This window comes from Nicotiana tomentosiformis, chromosome 10 (assembly GCF_000390325.3).
Source record: "Nicotiana tomentosiformis chromosome 10, ASM39032v3, whole genome shotgun sequence".
Taxonomy (NCBI): domain Eukaryota; kingdom Viridiplantae; phylum Streptophyta; class Magnoliopsida; order Solanales; family Solanaceae; genus Nicotiana; species Nicotiana tomentosiformis.
In genome coordinates, this window is record NC_090821.1 from 69,956,890 (window position 1) to 69,972,233 (window position 15,344).

Genomic DNA, 15,344 nt, shown 5'->3' on the forward strand with positions numbered 1-15,344 from the left:
CGGTATATTATACTGGAGTTCCAGTATAATATACTAGAACTCCAGTATATTATGCTGGAATATTTTCCGGATTTCAAACAGTGTTTTCGTTCAGATTTATCTTTACATTAAAAGTGGCTAAATTTCGATTACTTTTGAAACTGTGGCTATTTTTCAATTACCAATTATAAACATGACTATTTTTGAATTTCTTGGGGATATTTTTAACCCTTTTCCGTGAGGAAATAGAATACCCGAAGGAAAAGAAAGGTTTTGCCGAACACCGAAAAACACGTATGGCTAAACCCTAGAGGAACTTCTTCAGTCGACAAACACTTTCCCCAATGGCTTCTTTCCTTCCTGAAGAAATTATCTATCATATATTTTCTTGGCTTCCTGTTGAGTCTTTAATGCGTTTTAGGTGCGTTTTCAAATTTTGTAACTCTCTTGTATTTGATCCATCTTTTGTAGACATCCATCAAAGGCACTCTATATCTCGTCCTCATAAAACTAAATTCCTGACAAGTTCAGGGTATGGAAAAAATTTGTACACCATAGATCAGGCCTCTTTTCTTCGTATTGCGGAGATAAATGAAACTAGATATCCAAGATTTGGTTATGTTAAAGGTTTGTTCTGCTTGTGGGGTTCATGGGTGCAGCCCCCTGTTATTTATAATCCCATTACAAGAAAAGTAATATCTCTTCCTTCCCAAAATTTCCTTGAAAAAAGAACGGTTCATTATTGTTCGTTAGGTTTCGAACCAGAGAAAAAGAAGTACAAAATTTTGATGATTACACATGTTCGCAGTGCACCCTCGCGATACTGGGTTTTCACTCTAGGCTCAGCTGAATCATGGAGAGAGATTAAAAGTGCACCCGCTTCGTTATCTCTGATTTTTATTAATGGAGGAGTTTGCATTGATGGAATTAGCTATTTCTTCGGTTGTTACAAGGGTAAAGCATGCATAGCGGAATATAATGTTAGAACTGAAAATTTCAGGATTATCTCCTTGTGGAAAGACGAATATTATATTCCTACATTAAATTATTATAACTTGATAGAATTGGAGGAAAAATTGACAGCCATTGATCATTCAAGAATGGAAATGGGAGAGATGGATTTTTGGATTTTAGAGAGTTCTGAAAGTAGTGAAGAATGGGTGAAGAATACTATTGCCTTTCCCCAAATGTATTTGGAGGCAGAATACGTATCTTGCTTTTGCTGTAGTTATACTCCTAATGGTGAGATCGTGTTCATCGTTAACTTCGGACGCGGACCAAAATGGATTTTATTTTATGATTGGAAGAAGAAGAGTTGGAGAGATATTGAAATTAAGGAGATTACAGGAGAAATTGATATCATTGGTGTCTATGGTAATGTAGATGGCCTCTTGCCGTTTATGTATTGCTAGTTTTGAAATAGGAGTATAACTATTCTTTGTCCTAATTCTTATGGAAGACATTATCTCTGTTGGTGAAAAAGTATTCAGCAACAGATTAGAGTCTTAATTTTTTGTATTTTGATCTGTTTCGTTATAAATTTCTCATTTTACTTTGTGATCTATCTTTTTATTTCTTTCTTTTGTTTGGTTTTGTTTTTGTATGCCTTCGGCCAGCAAGAAGTGTTCAACCAAATTTATCTCATTGTGGAATAATAAGCATCAGATGAGGATAGAGTTAAATTTTGACCTGGTACAACTTGATGGTACTCACTCCGTTCCAGTTTATGTGAACCTATTTCCTTTTTGATCTGTTCCAAAAGAAATTATCTCTTTTTGAATTTGAAAACAATTTAGCTTAAACTTCCAATTCTACCCTTAATGAGAAGCTTTTATAACCATACAAATACTCTGGACCCCTTTTTGACTTCTTTAGGACCACAAATTCCAAAAGTTTTTATTTTTTTTCTTAAACGCCATGCTCAGTCAAACAGGTTCACATAAATTGGAATGGAGGTAGTATTAGTTTGGCTCTGATTTTTTGGTATGTCGCTCCTCTTGAAGTCTAGTTTCTATAGAATCAAGTGACTTGTGTTTGAACTTATTTATGGAGATTTAGCATCTTGCTGTTGTTGTAGTGCTTTCTGGAAAGGAGATATTAATTAACTCAAGAATCAAGGAAAATGGGATTTTTTTTGGGTCAAAGGTTCCCTCTAAGCGGATAAATAGATATGTCAAACATGTACAAAGAGGGGGACTAGGCAAACCTCCTCAATACAGGTAAAATTTGACTAGATCATAAAAGAGAAAAGAAGAGGAGGATTGCTCCTTACACTTGAGCTCACAAAAATTAGAGAACTTGGTAAATACATGAGGAAAATTCAGCCGGCGTCAAATATAAAATTGCCCTTCTTAACTCTGAATCTAATGCTGGGTATCCCAACTTAATCATGCTTCAATGTGGATATACTCTGAGGTGGTAGGCTTATAGCCTCAGTGAAGAACATGTCTCTTTTGGTATGTTCAGCTAGGTTGGCAAGGAGATATGCAGTAGAGTTTATTGGAATTGGCCTTGCAAACTCATTTGTTGCACTTGTCTAATGTCATCTATGATTTGCCATGAACTTTTGATCTCACCTTTTACCAATTTGAATAATGAGGAGTGAGTCAGATTCAACAACAACCTTAGAGAAACCATGATCAAGGAACCATCTCATTCCAATTTTTAAAGCTTGAATCTCAGCTGAGTTATTGATGCAAAGACCAAGATAAGCAGTAAATGCCATGATCATATGGCCAAAATGCTCCTGAGAATACCTCCACCTCCAGCATTTTCCCTGTTTCCTTTGCTACAACCATCCACATTCAATTTGAATTCATTAACGATAGGTTTGTTCCATTTCACAAGCTTAAATTCAAGCTTGGGTTTGATATTATCCACTAAGTGGCATATGGCAATTAAAGTAGAAGGAAAATGAGTGGAAGGAAACTGAGAGCAAAGGATCAGGTGCATCAGAGAAGTGATTTGATCCATTGTCCTCCTAATAGAGTTTCTAATTCCTTCAAATTTGTATGTACACCTATACTTCCAAATTTCCCATGAAATGATAGAGGGAAGACACTGAAGTAATAGCTAATGAACCTTGTTCTTGGGCTTGGTTAACCACCACCTTATGATCTTTGCCCTTACAGTTTCAGTAGATGAAATAAGAATGCCACAAGCATTTGAAAAGTAGTTCTAGATTGTGGATACCAGAAAAGAGGATTTCCTCTTATTAACCAAATAGTTTCTGGACACATGAGTAAAAAAAATCAGTTCAAAAATTGTGTGCACAAGTTATAGAATAAAAACTAACAAAAAAGTGTACCAATTATTCTAGAAAATAATGAATGTTGATCGTATTTAGCTAATTAAATAAAGAAAGAAACTATCCCACATAAGTTCTCGGATGTCTTACTGCAATTGCATTACATGGATCTTTATTTACTTTAGAAGTCCAGGCTGAGTAGCACAACGTGTTGACTTGCATTCACTTTGCTCGCAATAATAATTCAATCCTTTAGTGAAATTTGCATTTCTTCGAGGAAATAACTTGAAAAGGCAAGCTTGCAAGTGTTATGATGATGAAAAAATATCTTTAAGATGAAAACATGTTTAACATGGAATAATTTCTTTAATAAACTTTTTTACAGTTAAAAACTTAATGCGATAAAGTAATGTTTAACATGACCGTGTTTGTTAGCTATTGAAGTAGAAAATTCAATTACTTTGCAAGGAGACACTTTTACTGTGTACTTTGTTGTTGATGAATAAATGAAAATTATTCATCTATATCTGAAAAGTGTCTATAGGGAAAGATGAAACAAAGGAATCAAAGTTAACATTTTCCTTTGATATTTAATGAGAATGCAGTTAAATATGAACAGAAAAGTATTCAGAAAAAGATGAATATTGTTGATAAAACAGTTACAACAGGAATCAAATGCTTATTGTAACCCATACAATCTCTCTTTTGACGAATCATATTCAATTAAAATATAATATATGACAGACATGTTTCCATCTTCCATATTTCTTGTGTACATGTTTATTATGATTTACTTCACGGATATAAGAGTATTTTAGAAAGAAACTCTTGGGCATTAATGTGATAACAAATTACACTCACAAACATAGGTAAATACTTTGAGACCAACATTTCTAGTGGCAAAGGAAAGATAGAATCAACTTTAAATGAGCGAGCATTTGAATTCCTCAGCTCTAAACAATATTATCATCATATAGACCTGCGAGTAGTTGCTGAAATAGACATCTACATTGATCAAGACTTCTCTAAACAATTAAATTTCTACTCGAAAGTAATTAAGTTCTCTAAAATTATTTAATCAGACATGAGTAAAGCCACCCTTGGGCTTCTTCTCCATTAGGACTTCTTGGCGACATCTAGCTCTCTTCTTCCTTGAGCTAACTCTAGAAAGCTAAGTTCTTCTCGGAAGGCTACGTGAATACTCTAGAGGGATAAATTAGAAAACAAAATAAGTTATCTAAGAACAAAACAAAATTTTCGCAAAAAAATCTTATTCTAGAACTCGGTGGTTCCCCTAATTAAAAAGAGTTATCTTATAAGAACACATGTTAATAAAGGAACAACCACATATATGATTACATTAATAATACTTTAGAATGATCATATGCATCAAGATATTTATCTCAATGCTTGTCCAATTTAGTCAGAGAAAGTTCAAGCTCATAACTTACAAACAAAATCCAACCAAAAAGTGAAAAGTCACCTGAGATAAATGCAACGTCTTGTTTGCCACATACTCCTTGATCCTAAAATTATATATGAACTTGCAAGCAAATTATGTATACTCAATTTCTAAATTCTCCAAAGGAATTGAAATAGAGTGATTGTAGCTTCTTGGGTAATTATGTGTGGAAAATAATCTATTCTGACTCTTCATATGCTGCTAATTCAATGAACCAACAATAACGATATTTAACTGATGTTGATTCATTGGACCAACATAATTGATGAAATATACAATAGGCTCTGTATTTCCTTCAAAATTCACGTTATTAGCAAGATTATCATGGCCATTAAATGAATTATTTACTATAAAATGGTTTTACATTCTTGTCCAAAAATATTATAATAGTAGTGTTTAATTGAAGGGTAATAATGTCATGCAGCTTTATAAGGGCATTTTAGTATTTTAAGTTTCACTTTTGATGTTCCCACTTACAATATAGTATGATGATTGTCCAGAGATCAATTCGTAAAATTCAAGTTTCCTCATATAAAGGCATCGTACTATATCCTTTTCTCCTCTCCTTAGCTATACAGAGGAGAAAAGGATAGTATCATCTGTATAGCTAAGATATGTGATTATAGGACTGCCAGTATCAATACAAAAAGGAATGAAGTTGTCCATGGGAAGGTGATCTAACATTCTAGAAAGAAGTTCAGCACCAATAATAAATAAAGATGGTGATAATGGATCACCTTGTTTTAAACCCCTAGAAGATTTAAAGAAACCATGTCTAACACTATTAATATTGATAGAGTACCATTTATTAGATATAAGCCTGAACACCATGTTAATCCAAAACTCATAAAAACCTAGATGCCTCATAACATGACAAAGATAATTCCAAGATACCCTATAAAATACTTTAGTCATATCTAATTTGAAAATGCCATTACCATTAGTATTAGGCTTCTTAATATTATGCACTAGTTCCTCAGTAAGGATTACATTATCAGCAATGGATCTATTCTTCATGAAGCCAGTTTAATTAGGAGAAATGATCTTGCTCATAAGAGGGCTAAGCCTATTATTAAGCAGTTTAGAGATGACCTTAGAAATAAAATTACTTAAATTGATAGGCCTAAAATCAGTAAAATGCTGAAGACTATCAATTTTAGGAATTCAAACAAGACACGTGTGAGTAAAACACTCGGGAAGCTCATTCCCTGAAAAACAAAATCCATAATCACATTATAAAGATCTTGAGAAATAATTTGCCAGCAATGATGAAAAAACTTACCTGAGAGTCCATCAGGACCAGGGGCACTACTAGAGTTCATGGAGAAAACGACTTGTTTAACCTCATCCAAAGTTGGAAAAGCCTCGAAGTGCAATATTATCAGCATCATTTATCAACTGAGGGGAGGTATCTGAGAGCAGTGAGGTCGCTGGTAGTTGGATCTTCAGTGAACTGATGCTTAAAGAAATGGATGGCTTCATCAGCAATGTCTCATGCATTCTCCACCCATGTCCCATCATATCTTTTAATCCAAGTTAGAGCTAATTTTCTCTTCCTTGAATTGATAACAGAGTGGAAACATTTCGTATTGTTATCACCATCAGTAAACCATCTCAATCCTGATTTTTGTTCCAATATGATTTTTCATTCTTAATGTGCCTAATAAGTTGAGCATTCACCTTGTTGAGATCCATCCTATAATATTCAGAATTATCATTAAGACAATTCTCTTCCAATTCTTCAAGCTTAGATTGAAGTTCTTTGGTTTTATCAAAGATATTCCCAATAGCGTGCTTGGACCAGTAAGAAAATATTTTGCAGGTATTCTTCAACTTTAAATAAAACCTCCACACTGGAGCTCCTTCAACTTGAATATCCCAGTCCTATTGTACTACGTGTATAAAACCATCTTGATCAGTCCAGAAATTCAGGAATTTGAAATATCTCTTTGGATCAGTATACAGGCTGGCTATGGAAATTAGGAGTGGTGCACGATCTGAACCGGTTCTTATCAAATGAGAGACATTGGTGGAAGTGAACTTCAGCAGCCAATCATTATTAACAAGAGCCCTATCCAATATAGCCCATATTCTTCTTCTAGGTACCTAACCATTGCACCATGTATAAGGAGAACCATTATAACCAAGATCAATCATACCACAGTCTCCACTACAATTGATGAAAGGTAAGATCCTTGCAATATCATGGATCTTCCCTCCTCTCTTCTCATCTGGATCAGTTATATAATTAAAGTCCACAACAATCATTCATGGTGAGTTAACGACATTAGAGAGATTATAAAGGCTTTTGCATAACGGCTCTCTTAAGTGTTCCTTGTATTTAGCATAAACTATACTTAAGTAGATTAGCTCTATGCAGTATTCCACTGAGCATGTAATATATTGATCCATGTCCTTAATGATTGTACAATTCATAGAACTATCACAGAAAAACCAGATCTTGTTAGTGGAGTTAGCATAGGCAAAATCAAACCCCCCAAGCTTCTTCTAAATTTGTCCAGCTTAACTCTACTTCTAAAAGGTTCCATAACATCAACGAATTGAAGCTTGTGAAGTCTTTTAAGTTGTTTTAGTCTGTCAAAGGCACCTTGGGAGGTGATGCCTCTAATATTCCAAATTAGAGACTCAATCATTAAAAGATGTAATTTTATTGCCTTTGTTCTATGAGGATTTCACAGAATGATTACCTCTGCCCCCTCTGCCTCTTTTGCTTGCTATGGTTGTAACTCCTCCCTAACAGAAGTAGTACTTCTAGGAGATAAGTTATGCTTCTCAGTGATCTCTCCAAAAGGCTTGGGTAATTTGAACTGGTGGAAGGGGTTGTTCTACTAATGTTTCCACCATAACACATGTCGTTTCATCACTGGTGGCTGATTTTTCTTCAACAATTTCAAAATCATTATCTGTGTCACTTTCTTCTGCATCGAAATTAACCTCAGACTCATAATCATCACTTGAGCCATCTAGTCAGATTCATGTAGTTCATCATCATATTCCGAACCACCCTCTGAATCAGTGCTATTTGGTTGAATATTAAGATTGTTAGTTGGTGAGGGTGATCTAGAAAGGATCTGACAATGTTGAGGATCGGGTGGTTTATATATAAAATATTCTCTATGTTGGCTTGGTGTAATTGGCACCGCAACCTTAATTCCAAAGATGGAGGGAGTATTAGATGAAGGAACTATACATTGAGTAGTAGTGGAAGGTTGTTGAGCAATTCTATTATGCCCAACTGAGATTTGATTGGGTTGTGATTTATCTGGTATAAGGACATGTGTATTTTGCTGGGTACTCTGATGCGCGGGGTTGGATTTGGTTGTGACATTTTTCTTGGGGTTGTGATGCAGATCATTGTTAGGAGAGGGAGTAGACTTAGGATTTGTGTGGGTATATCCTGAGTAGTATTATCGCTGGATACATGAGCAAGATGGCTAGGTTCAAGGATATCTCCCCCCCTCCCCCCCTTGAAAGTGAGTCTGTGTCACGACCCAAAACTAACCCCTGTCGTGATTGCGCCTATCGTGGAACTAGGCAAGCCAACTGATTTCCAAAACAAACCGATATTTTCATTTTAAAGATAATTTCAAGGTTATTTGACATAAAACCTCCATTAAAAGAGTTCAAATCAAAGAAAAACAGAAGTGCGGAAAAGAAAAGCCCGACATCGGGGTGTCACTAGTCACGAGCATCTGCTACAATCTGTATAACAATATCAAGGCTAACTCAGCCCGAAAAATAGCTAAATACAACTAGAGAAAGATAAGAGGGAGAAGAGCAGGGGCTGCGATCGCCAAACAGCTACCTTGCTATCTCCAAGAAAATCTGCAACCAGAACATTCAATAACCGCTACCGTGTGTAGCTACACCTGAATCTGCACACAAGGTGCAGGGAGTAACGTGAGTACGCCAACTCAGTAAGTAATAACAATAAATAAAGGCTAAGCAGTAGTGACGAGCAATAAAGCATATAACGTTCATATCAGGAAATCTCAGTAAAATACCACATGCTTTTAAAAATCAGGATTTGAATCAAACATCTCGTTTAAACCCAGTTCCAGTAAAAAATTATTTAAAGATATTTTTTTCCAACAATTTTTCAAACAAAGGCTCAATGCAAAGGTGAGCAAAAATGATGAAATCATAAGCAGCCCCTCGGGCAAAACATCACTCATATACAACCCCTCGGGCAAACCTCATAGTCACTCGTGCCACTCGGGCATACCTCACAATCACTCTTACCTCCCAGTCATTCAGCACTCGGCACTCGCACTCAGTAGGTACATGCACTTACTGGGGGTGTGTACAGACTCCGGAGGGGCTCCTTCAGCCCAAGCACTATAATCTGCACGGACAACTCACGTGCGATAATAATAAAGTATGTTGCAGGTGGGCAGCCCCGATCCATACTCATCCTCACAAATCAGGCCCTCGGCCTCACTCAGTCATAAAGTATGTTGCAGGCGGGCAGCCCCGATCCACACTCATCCTCACCAATCAGGCCTTCGGCCTCACTCGGTCATAAGTAACTTAAGCCTCTCGGGCATTTCAGTAAAATATGGCATTCGGCCCAAAACATTTATATGCATCAAAATAGAGTCATAAAATTGAGTTATGCGGTAAACAAGTATAAACATGATTGAGTATAGATTTTTCAATCGAAAACAATGAGAGGATGGTAAAAAATAGCCCCTAAGGGTCCAAACAGTTTTGGCGCAAGGCCCAAACATGGTATTCGGCCCAATTTGTAGAAATTCTTTCTAAAACATATAAGTATCAAATGGTTTCAACAAAGTATGCAACTTTACAGTTTCTTCGGGACGGACCAAGTCACAAATCCCCAACAGTGCACGCCCACACGCCCGTCACCTAACATGTGCGTCACTTCAAAATAGTAGAATGATACGAAATATGGGGTTTCATACCCTCAGGACTAGATTTACAATCGTTACTTACCTCAAACCGGTCAAATCTCTATCCCGCAATGATCTTGCCTCTCGACTCGGCCTCCAAATGCTCCGAATCTATTCACAATCAGTACAATACCATCAATACGCGCTAATGGAATGAATTCCACAAGAAAAACTATAAAATTAGACCAAAATCCGAAATTGGTTCAAAATTTACCTGTGGGTCCCACGTCTCGAAACCCGACAAAGTTACAAAATCTGAAAGCACATTCAACCACGAGTCTTCCCATACCAATTTTACCAAAATCCGACCTCAACTCGACCCTCAAATCTACAAATCTTATTTCCAAATTTTTAAGTTCCAATCTCCGATTTACACCTCAAAATCATGTAATCTAGTCAAATTATTCGATGATAATTCAATATTATGGAGTAGAAATGATCACAAGGGACTTACCTCAAGTTTTCCTTCAAAATATATCAAAACAAATCGCCTCTCCTCAAGCTCCAATTTGTCAAAAATGGTAAATGGGACGAAGTCCCCATTAATATAATTCTGCCCAGACATCCTCGGTTCTGCCTCGATCTTCACTTTCGATCTTGGCCTTCGATTATGTCTTCAATCTCCGATTTACACCTCAAAATCATGTAATCTAGTCAGATTATTCGATGATAATTCAATATTATGGAGTAGAAATGATCACAAGGGACTTACCTCAAGTTTTCCTTCAAAATATATCAAAACAAATCGCCTCTTCTCAAGCTCCAATCTGTCAAAAATGACAAATGGGATGAAGTCCCCGTTAATATAATTCTGCCCAGACATCCTCGGTTCTACCTCGATCTTGGCCTTCGATTATGTCTTCGACCCGGCCTACGACCGTGACCCTCGACCCTAGGCTCGATCATGGCTTCGATCGTGGCCCTCGACTCTGGGCTCGATCATGGCTTCGATCGTGGCCCTCGACTCTGAGATCGATCTGGGCTTCGATCGTGGCCCTCGACCCTGAGCTCGATCTGGGCTCGATTTCTGGGCAGAAGCAATTTCCAACAGAAGAAAATTGCAGCAGATGTTCTAGTTCAATTTTTGATCCGTTAACCATCTGAAACTCAACCGAGGCCCTCGGGACCTCAACCAAATATACCAACAAGTCCTAAAACATCATACGAACTTAGTCGAATTCTCAAATCACCTAAAACAACGCTAAAACCATGAATTACACCCCAATTCAAGCCTAATGAACTTTGAAATTTCTAATTTCTACAAACAACTCCGGAACCTACCAAATCACGTCCGATTGACCTCAAATTTTGCACACAAGTCCTAAATGACATAACAGAGGTATTCCAATTTTCAGAATCGGATTCTGACCCCGATATCAAAAAGTCAACCCCCTGGTCAAACTTCTCAAAAATAAAACTTTCGGCATTGCAAGCCTAATTCCTCTACGGACTTCCAAATAATATTCCGGACACGCTCCTAAGTCCAAAATTACCATACGGAGCTATTGGAATCATCAAAATTCAAATCCGAGGTCGTTTACACATAGGTCCATATCCGGTCTACTTTTCTAACTTAAAATCTTTCAATTATGAGACTAAGTGTCTCATTTCACTCTGAGTTCCTTCCGGACTCGAACCAACTAACCCGATATAACATAATTTAGCTGAATAACACAAAAAGAAGTAGGAATATGGAAAATGGGATTATAACTCTCGAAACGACTGGTCGGGTCGTTATATCCCCGTTATCATTACATCCTCCCCCACTTAAACATACGTTCGTCCTCGAACGTGCCCAGAGTTGTTCCAAAAGCCATCAAATCGCTGTGTAGCATTCCCATGCACATACCCGGGGGTGATCCCACGTCACCCTATCCCATACAGGTCCGATAGCACAGCATAACTGAAATTTCTCAATTCAACCTAGCCCACATGCCTTCGAATCAAATTTCCAACATTCGAAATTTCCTATAAGATGAGAAATTTGCATCTACATACCGTATATGTCTGAACAATCTGTACCAAAAGCCGTAACCATAACTCAAATACTCAAATTCAAATACCGCATAGCTCGAATGCTCGAAGCAATGATTTCAAATCACAGTATCAACTCAAATCAATCCAGTGCCAGTAATAAAATCATATCAGACAAAACCTCGTTTCCAAAACCTTCATACGTCGATGATGAAAGAAACATACCAAATTCATAGCCATTCATTAGATCAACAGATCATGGAGCTCTCGTTCCTTCTACAAGAACTATAGCCAATTTCAAAGCTGACTTCCGATATTATCCTCCTAATTATACCACAATCAAATCTGATAGCATCCATTATAGGCCCAATGACATCGTCTCCTCCAATATGACCACTCTAGTGACATGACACATCAATACAATTTAAAGCCACAACCTGTGTAATCCGTGCACCAGATAACAACATTCCAAATGTACCCAAATGTAATAATGACCCAAACAGGAGAACCGTTCTGCAAGCTCGACGAATACCACCCCGATGCAATGCTAAGAACCCATCACACACCGCAAAACCATAACATACGAATCTTACACAAGGGATCATATTTCCACATAACTCTGCTAGAATACGCGACCCTATCCAAATACTAGTCCATATGAAAAACCTCAAGCCACCCTGCTAAAATCAATAACCATGCGCAATTCGACATCAAGTACCCAAAGTGCATTACTATAACTACAGAGAAACAAACGACACCATGCCACATAAAATCCGAAAGAACATGACCAATACGTCATCAACCAAGTAATATTCAATACTATTCTCGCTCAAATTCCGCTATAAGGCCATAATAGAACCGCACCATATGTGCATATAACCAATGAATCACAACTCTTCGTAGCATAGAAGAGTAACTCACAGATCATTCCAGAACACGAATAAGCTTCACGTCAACCGAATGGCATATCCTTCAACAATAGTAGTATGGAGCCAATCAATCTGGCTCGGTGTAGAATACACGTCCTAATTGGGCCTACCAATGGGCCCCGAATCAACTATGGTTAGCCACCAATAGATAAACAACCTCCGAAAGTCCACAATGACGGAATCATAACACCTTCTATCATCTGGCTAGATCCGACCACAACTTCACAGTCCACACCCATGAAACAATCTGCTCATGAGAACTCTCAATCTTCAATTCCATAGAACACATGAATCACCCTATTTGATTCGACCTCCACCGCCCGAATGCCTAACACCTCTCTCATACACAATCATCCCACGAGAAATACTTTGAAACTTCTTCCTGTCACAATCAGGGGCGGGTCCAGCACAATAGGTACGGGTTTAACTGAACCCATAACTTTCGACAAAGATTAAGCATATACTGTACAAATTCAGCGAAATTTGGTTAAATATTAAACTATGAACCCATAAACTAAAAGAGGCTATGGGTTCTGTGGTGGAAAATATCATTTTACTTTCGTTCTGTGCTTGGAGACCCGAGTTCTATTCCCCACTTTCACTCTTATTTTTTATTAGAGTTGTTGGAGCCTTTTTTGTCCTTTTCTTAGTTTGTAACACATCAGTACATGGGACCCCTTTGTTCCTTTTCATTAAAGAAGGCTCTTTTTATGTTCCCTAAAAGTTATGGACTTATTTAATCAAAAATCATAGGGAGTCTTATTCTTCTCGGGAACACATTAGATTAAGAAATTGAAGCTTCTTCAACCCCAAACTTCTAAAGTTAGGGTTTCAAAAATCAAACCAAAGGCCTACAATCAATCTTCTTCTTGATTTTGCTGGTGCGAATCTATGGCTCTATGGTTATGATTCTCTATTATGATGTAGTTTATATATTATAAGTTATAATAATGGTACAATTGCTCATTATCTACTTCTTATGGATGATTTATTTCTTATGGATTTTTCTTCAATGAAATACATCAAAAATGACTTGCGGAGCAGAATTGGTGATGAGTTTATAAATGACTGTTTAGTTTGTTATATAGAAGATGAAGTATTTGAAAGTGTACCTAATGATGCGATCATTGATCGTTTACAAAATATGACAATTCATCGGACACAATTGTAATGGTGATATTTACCGAATATATGTTATGTTTAGTGGTTTGGTACTTTTTAAATATATTGAATATTAACACTGGTACATGGTTCGGTTATTATTGTATACTAACTTGAGGTTTGTCCTAGAATTTTAAATCTTGAACCCATAAAATTAAATTTCTGGATCCGCCTCTAGTCACAATATATTGCCTAAATTCGAGAAAATATCTGGGAAGATATTGGCAGTTTCCATAGCCACAAACCACTCGTGATTTTGATGCTCCTACACCAAAATATGATATTTTTGGTGAAGACGTGCAAAGCTGAAATGTCGAGCGCAACAGAACTTGAATAAAGTTTAGGAAGCTCACTGGGATGATACAATGCGAATTTAAATTCAAATTTTTGATATGTTGCAGTACTCTGAGTCTAGTTTCAAAAGAATCAAGGGACTTGTAGTCAATGAGGAAAAAAAAAGGTGCAATCTCAAGTCCAAAAAAAGCAGCTTATGCGACAAAGAGGGAAAAAAGGGGGAGGGGGGGGAGGGGGGGCAATCATAGTCAAGTCCAAAAAAGTACAATTATCGTATATTCATCACAGAAAGTACTTGAGTTCTGAGTCTAGCAACATGCAAGATATTGTAGTATGAGTTCGAGGAATTGCCCAAAATTAGCGACAAGTAAAGAATGATTGAAAGAGAGTTTACCAGTGAAACCTTCAAAGGAAGCTAGCGAAGAGTTAAGGAATTTCAAGAATAGGTGGTGAGCATGGCTGCATGGTATTCTCCTTATATAGAATATTGAGTCGGCTCTTTGTCTTGGTGAACAAAATTTTCCTTTAAAAGAAAAGCCAATTCCTAGTTGACTTGGAAGTCTTTTATTGTAGGGAAAACAAAAAGGAAATTTTTGAAAGGCCTCTCCTTTGGAAGCTTGTATGAATCTCTTTTAGACTTGGCAAACTATTCTACATGGAATGAATTAATTCCATAAAAGAAATAAAAGAGGGTCTCTTATTCCAATTTTTCAAAAGGCAAGGATATTTAGGGAAAGCTCCAACTCCTCTTCAAAATAGGAATGAGCTTCGTTGTAAGAACGATTTGGGCAAATTATGAAAAGTTTTTAGCATTAATCCAAAAGAAGCAATTTACATTTCCTCTGAGCACATTTGTGTTAGGGACATATTAGATATGCCCTAGATCCAATCTCATATTTGATGATTTGAACATATTTTTGTGAATGTTATTTGATATAAAAATATATGGCATTTGATATTTGTTCATCATAGTTATTATTAATTTCTTGATTAATTTAATAAGGTCCTTGATTAAATTTTGAGACTTGTCATCATGATGGAGATCATGATAATGAGAGTAAAGTCTCTTACAACTTAATCTAAATTTTATTCTTGATCGTAGGATTATTAATTTGGATATTAGTAATCCGGTTAGATCAATATTTATGTGATCGTCTTTATGGGATAAAGATTAGTTGATCTCATTAACTAAATCACATAAATAGATGATGCACATAGAGATATGATCATTGAACCGATTCATTGGATAATTCCTAATGGTTAGAATTGCCATAAACTTTCAATAGAATATTCTCTTGAAGAATGTGATGTAAGAGTTTTCTTTGACTTGATATCATCATAGTAATTGATAAGTTATTTATTGT

General features: G+C 36.6%; 1 protein-coding gene across 1 annotated transcript; it reads left to right on the forward strand.

Moving 5' to 3' along the window:
- Positions 1-251: 251 nt before the first annotated feature.
- Positions 252-1,536, forward strand: LOC104103532 (putative F-box protein At1g19160). The gene has a single exon (XM_009611481.2). The coding sequence runs from the start codon at positions 324-326 to the stop codon at positions 1,389-1,391; it is 1,068 nt and encodes a 355-aa protein (XP_009609776.1). The 5' UTR covers positions 252-323; the 3' UTR covers positions 1,392-1,536.
- The last annotated feature ends 13,808 nt before the right edge of the window (positions 1,537-15,344 follow it).

Coding starts and splice junctions, on each gene's coding strand:
- LOC104103532 (XM_009611481.2), top strand. CDS start 324: ATGGCTTCTTTCCTTCCTGAAGAAATTATCTATCATATATTTTCTTGG.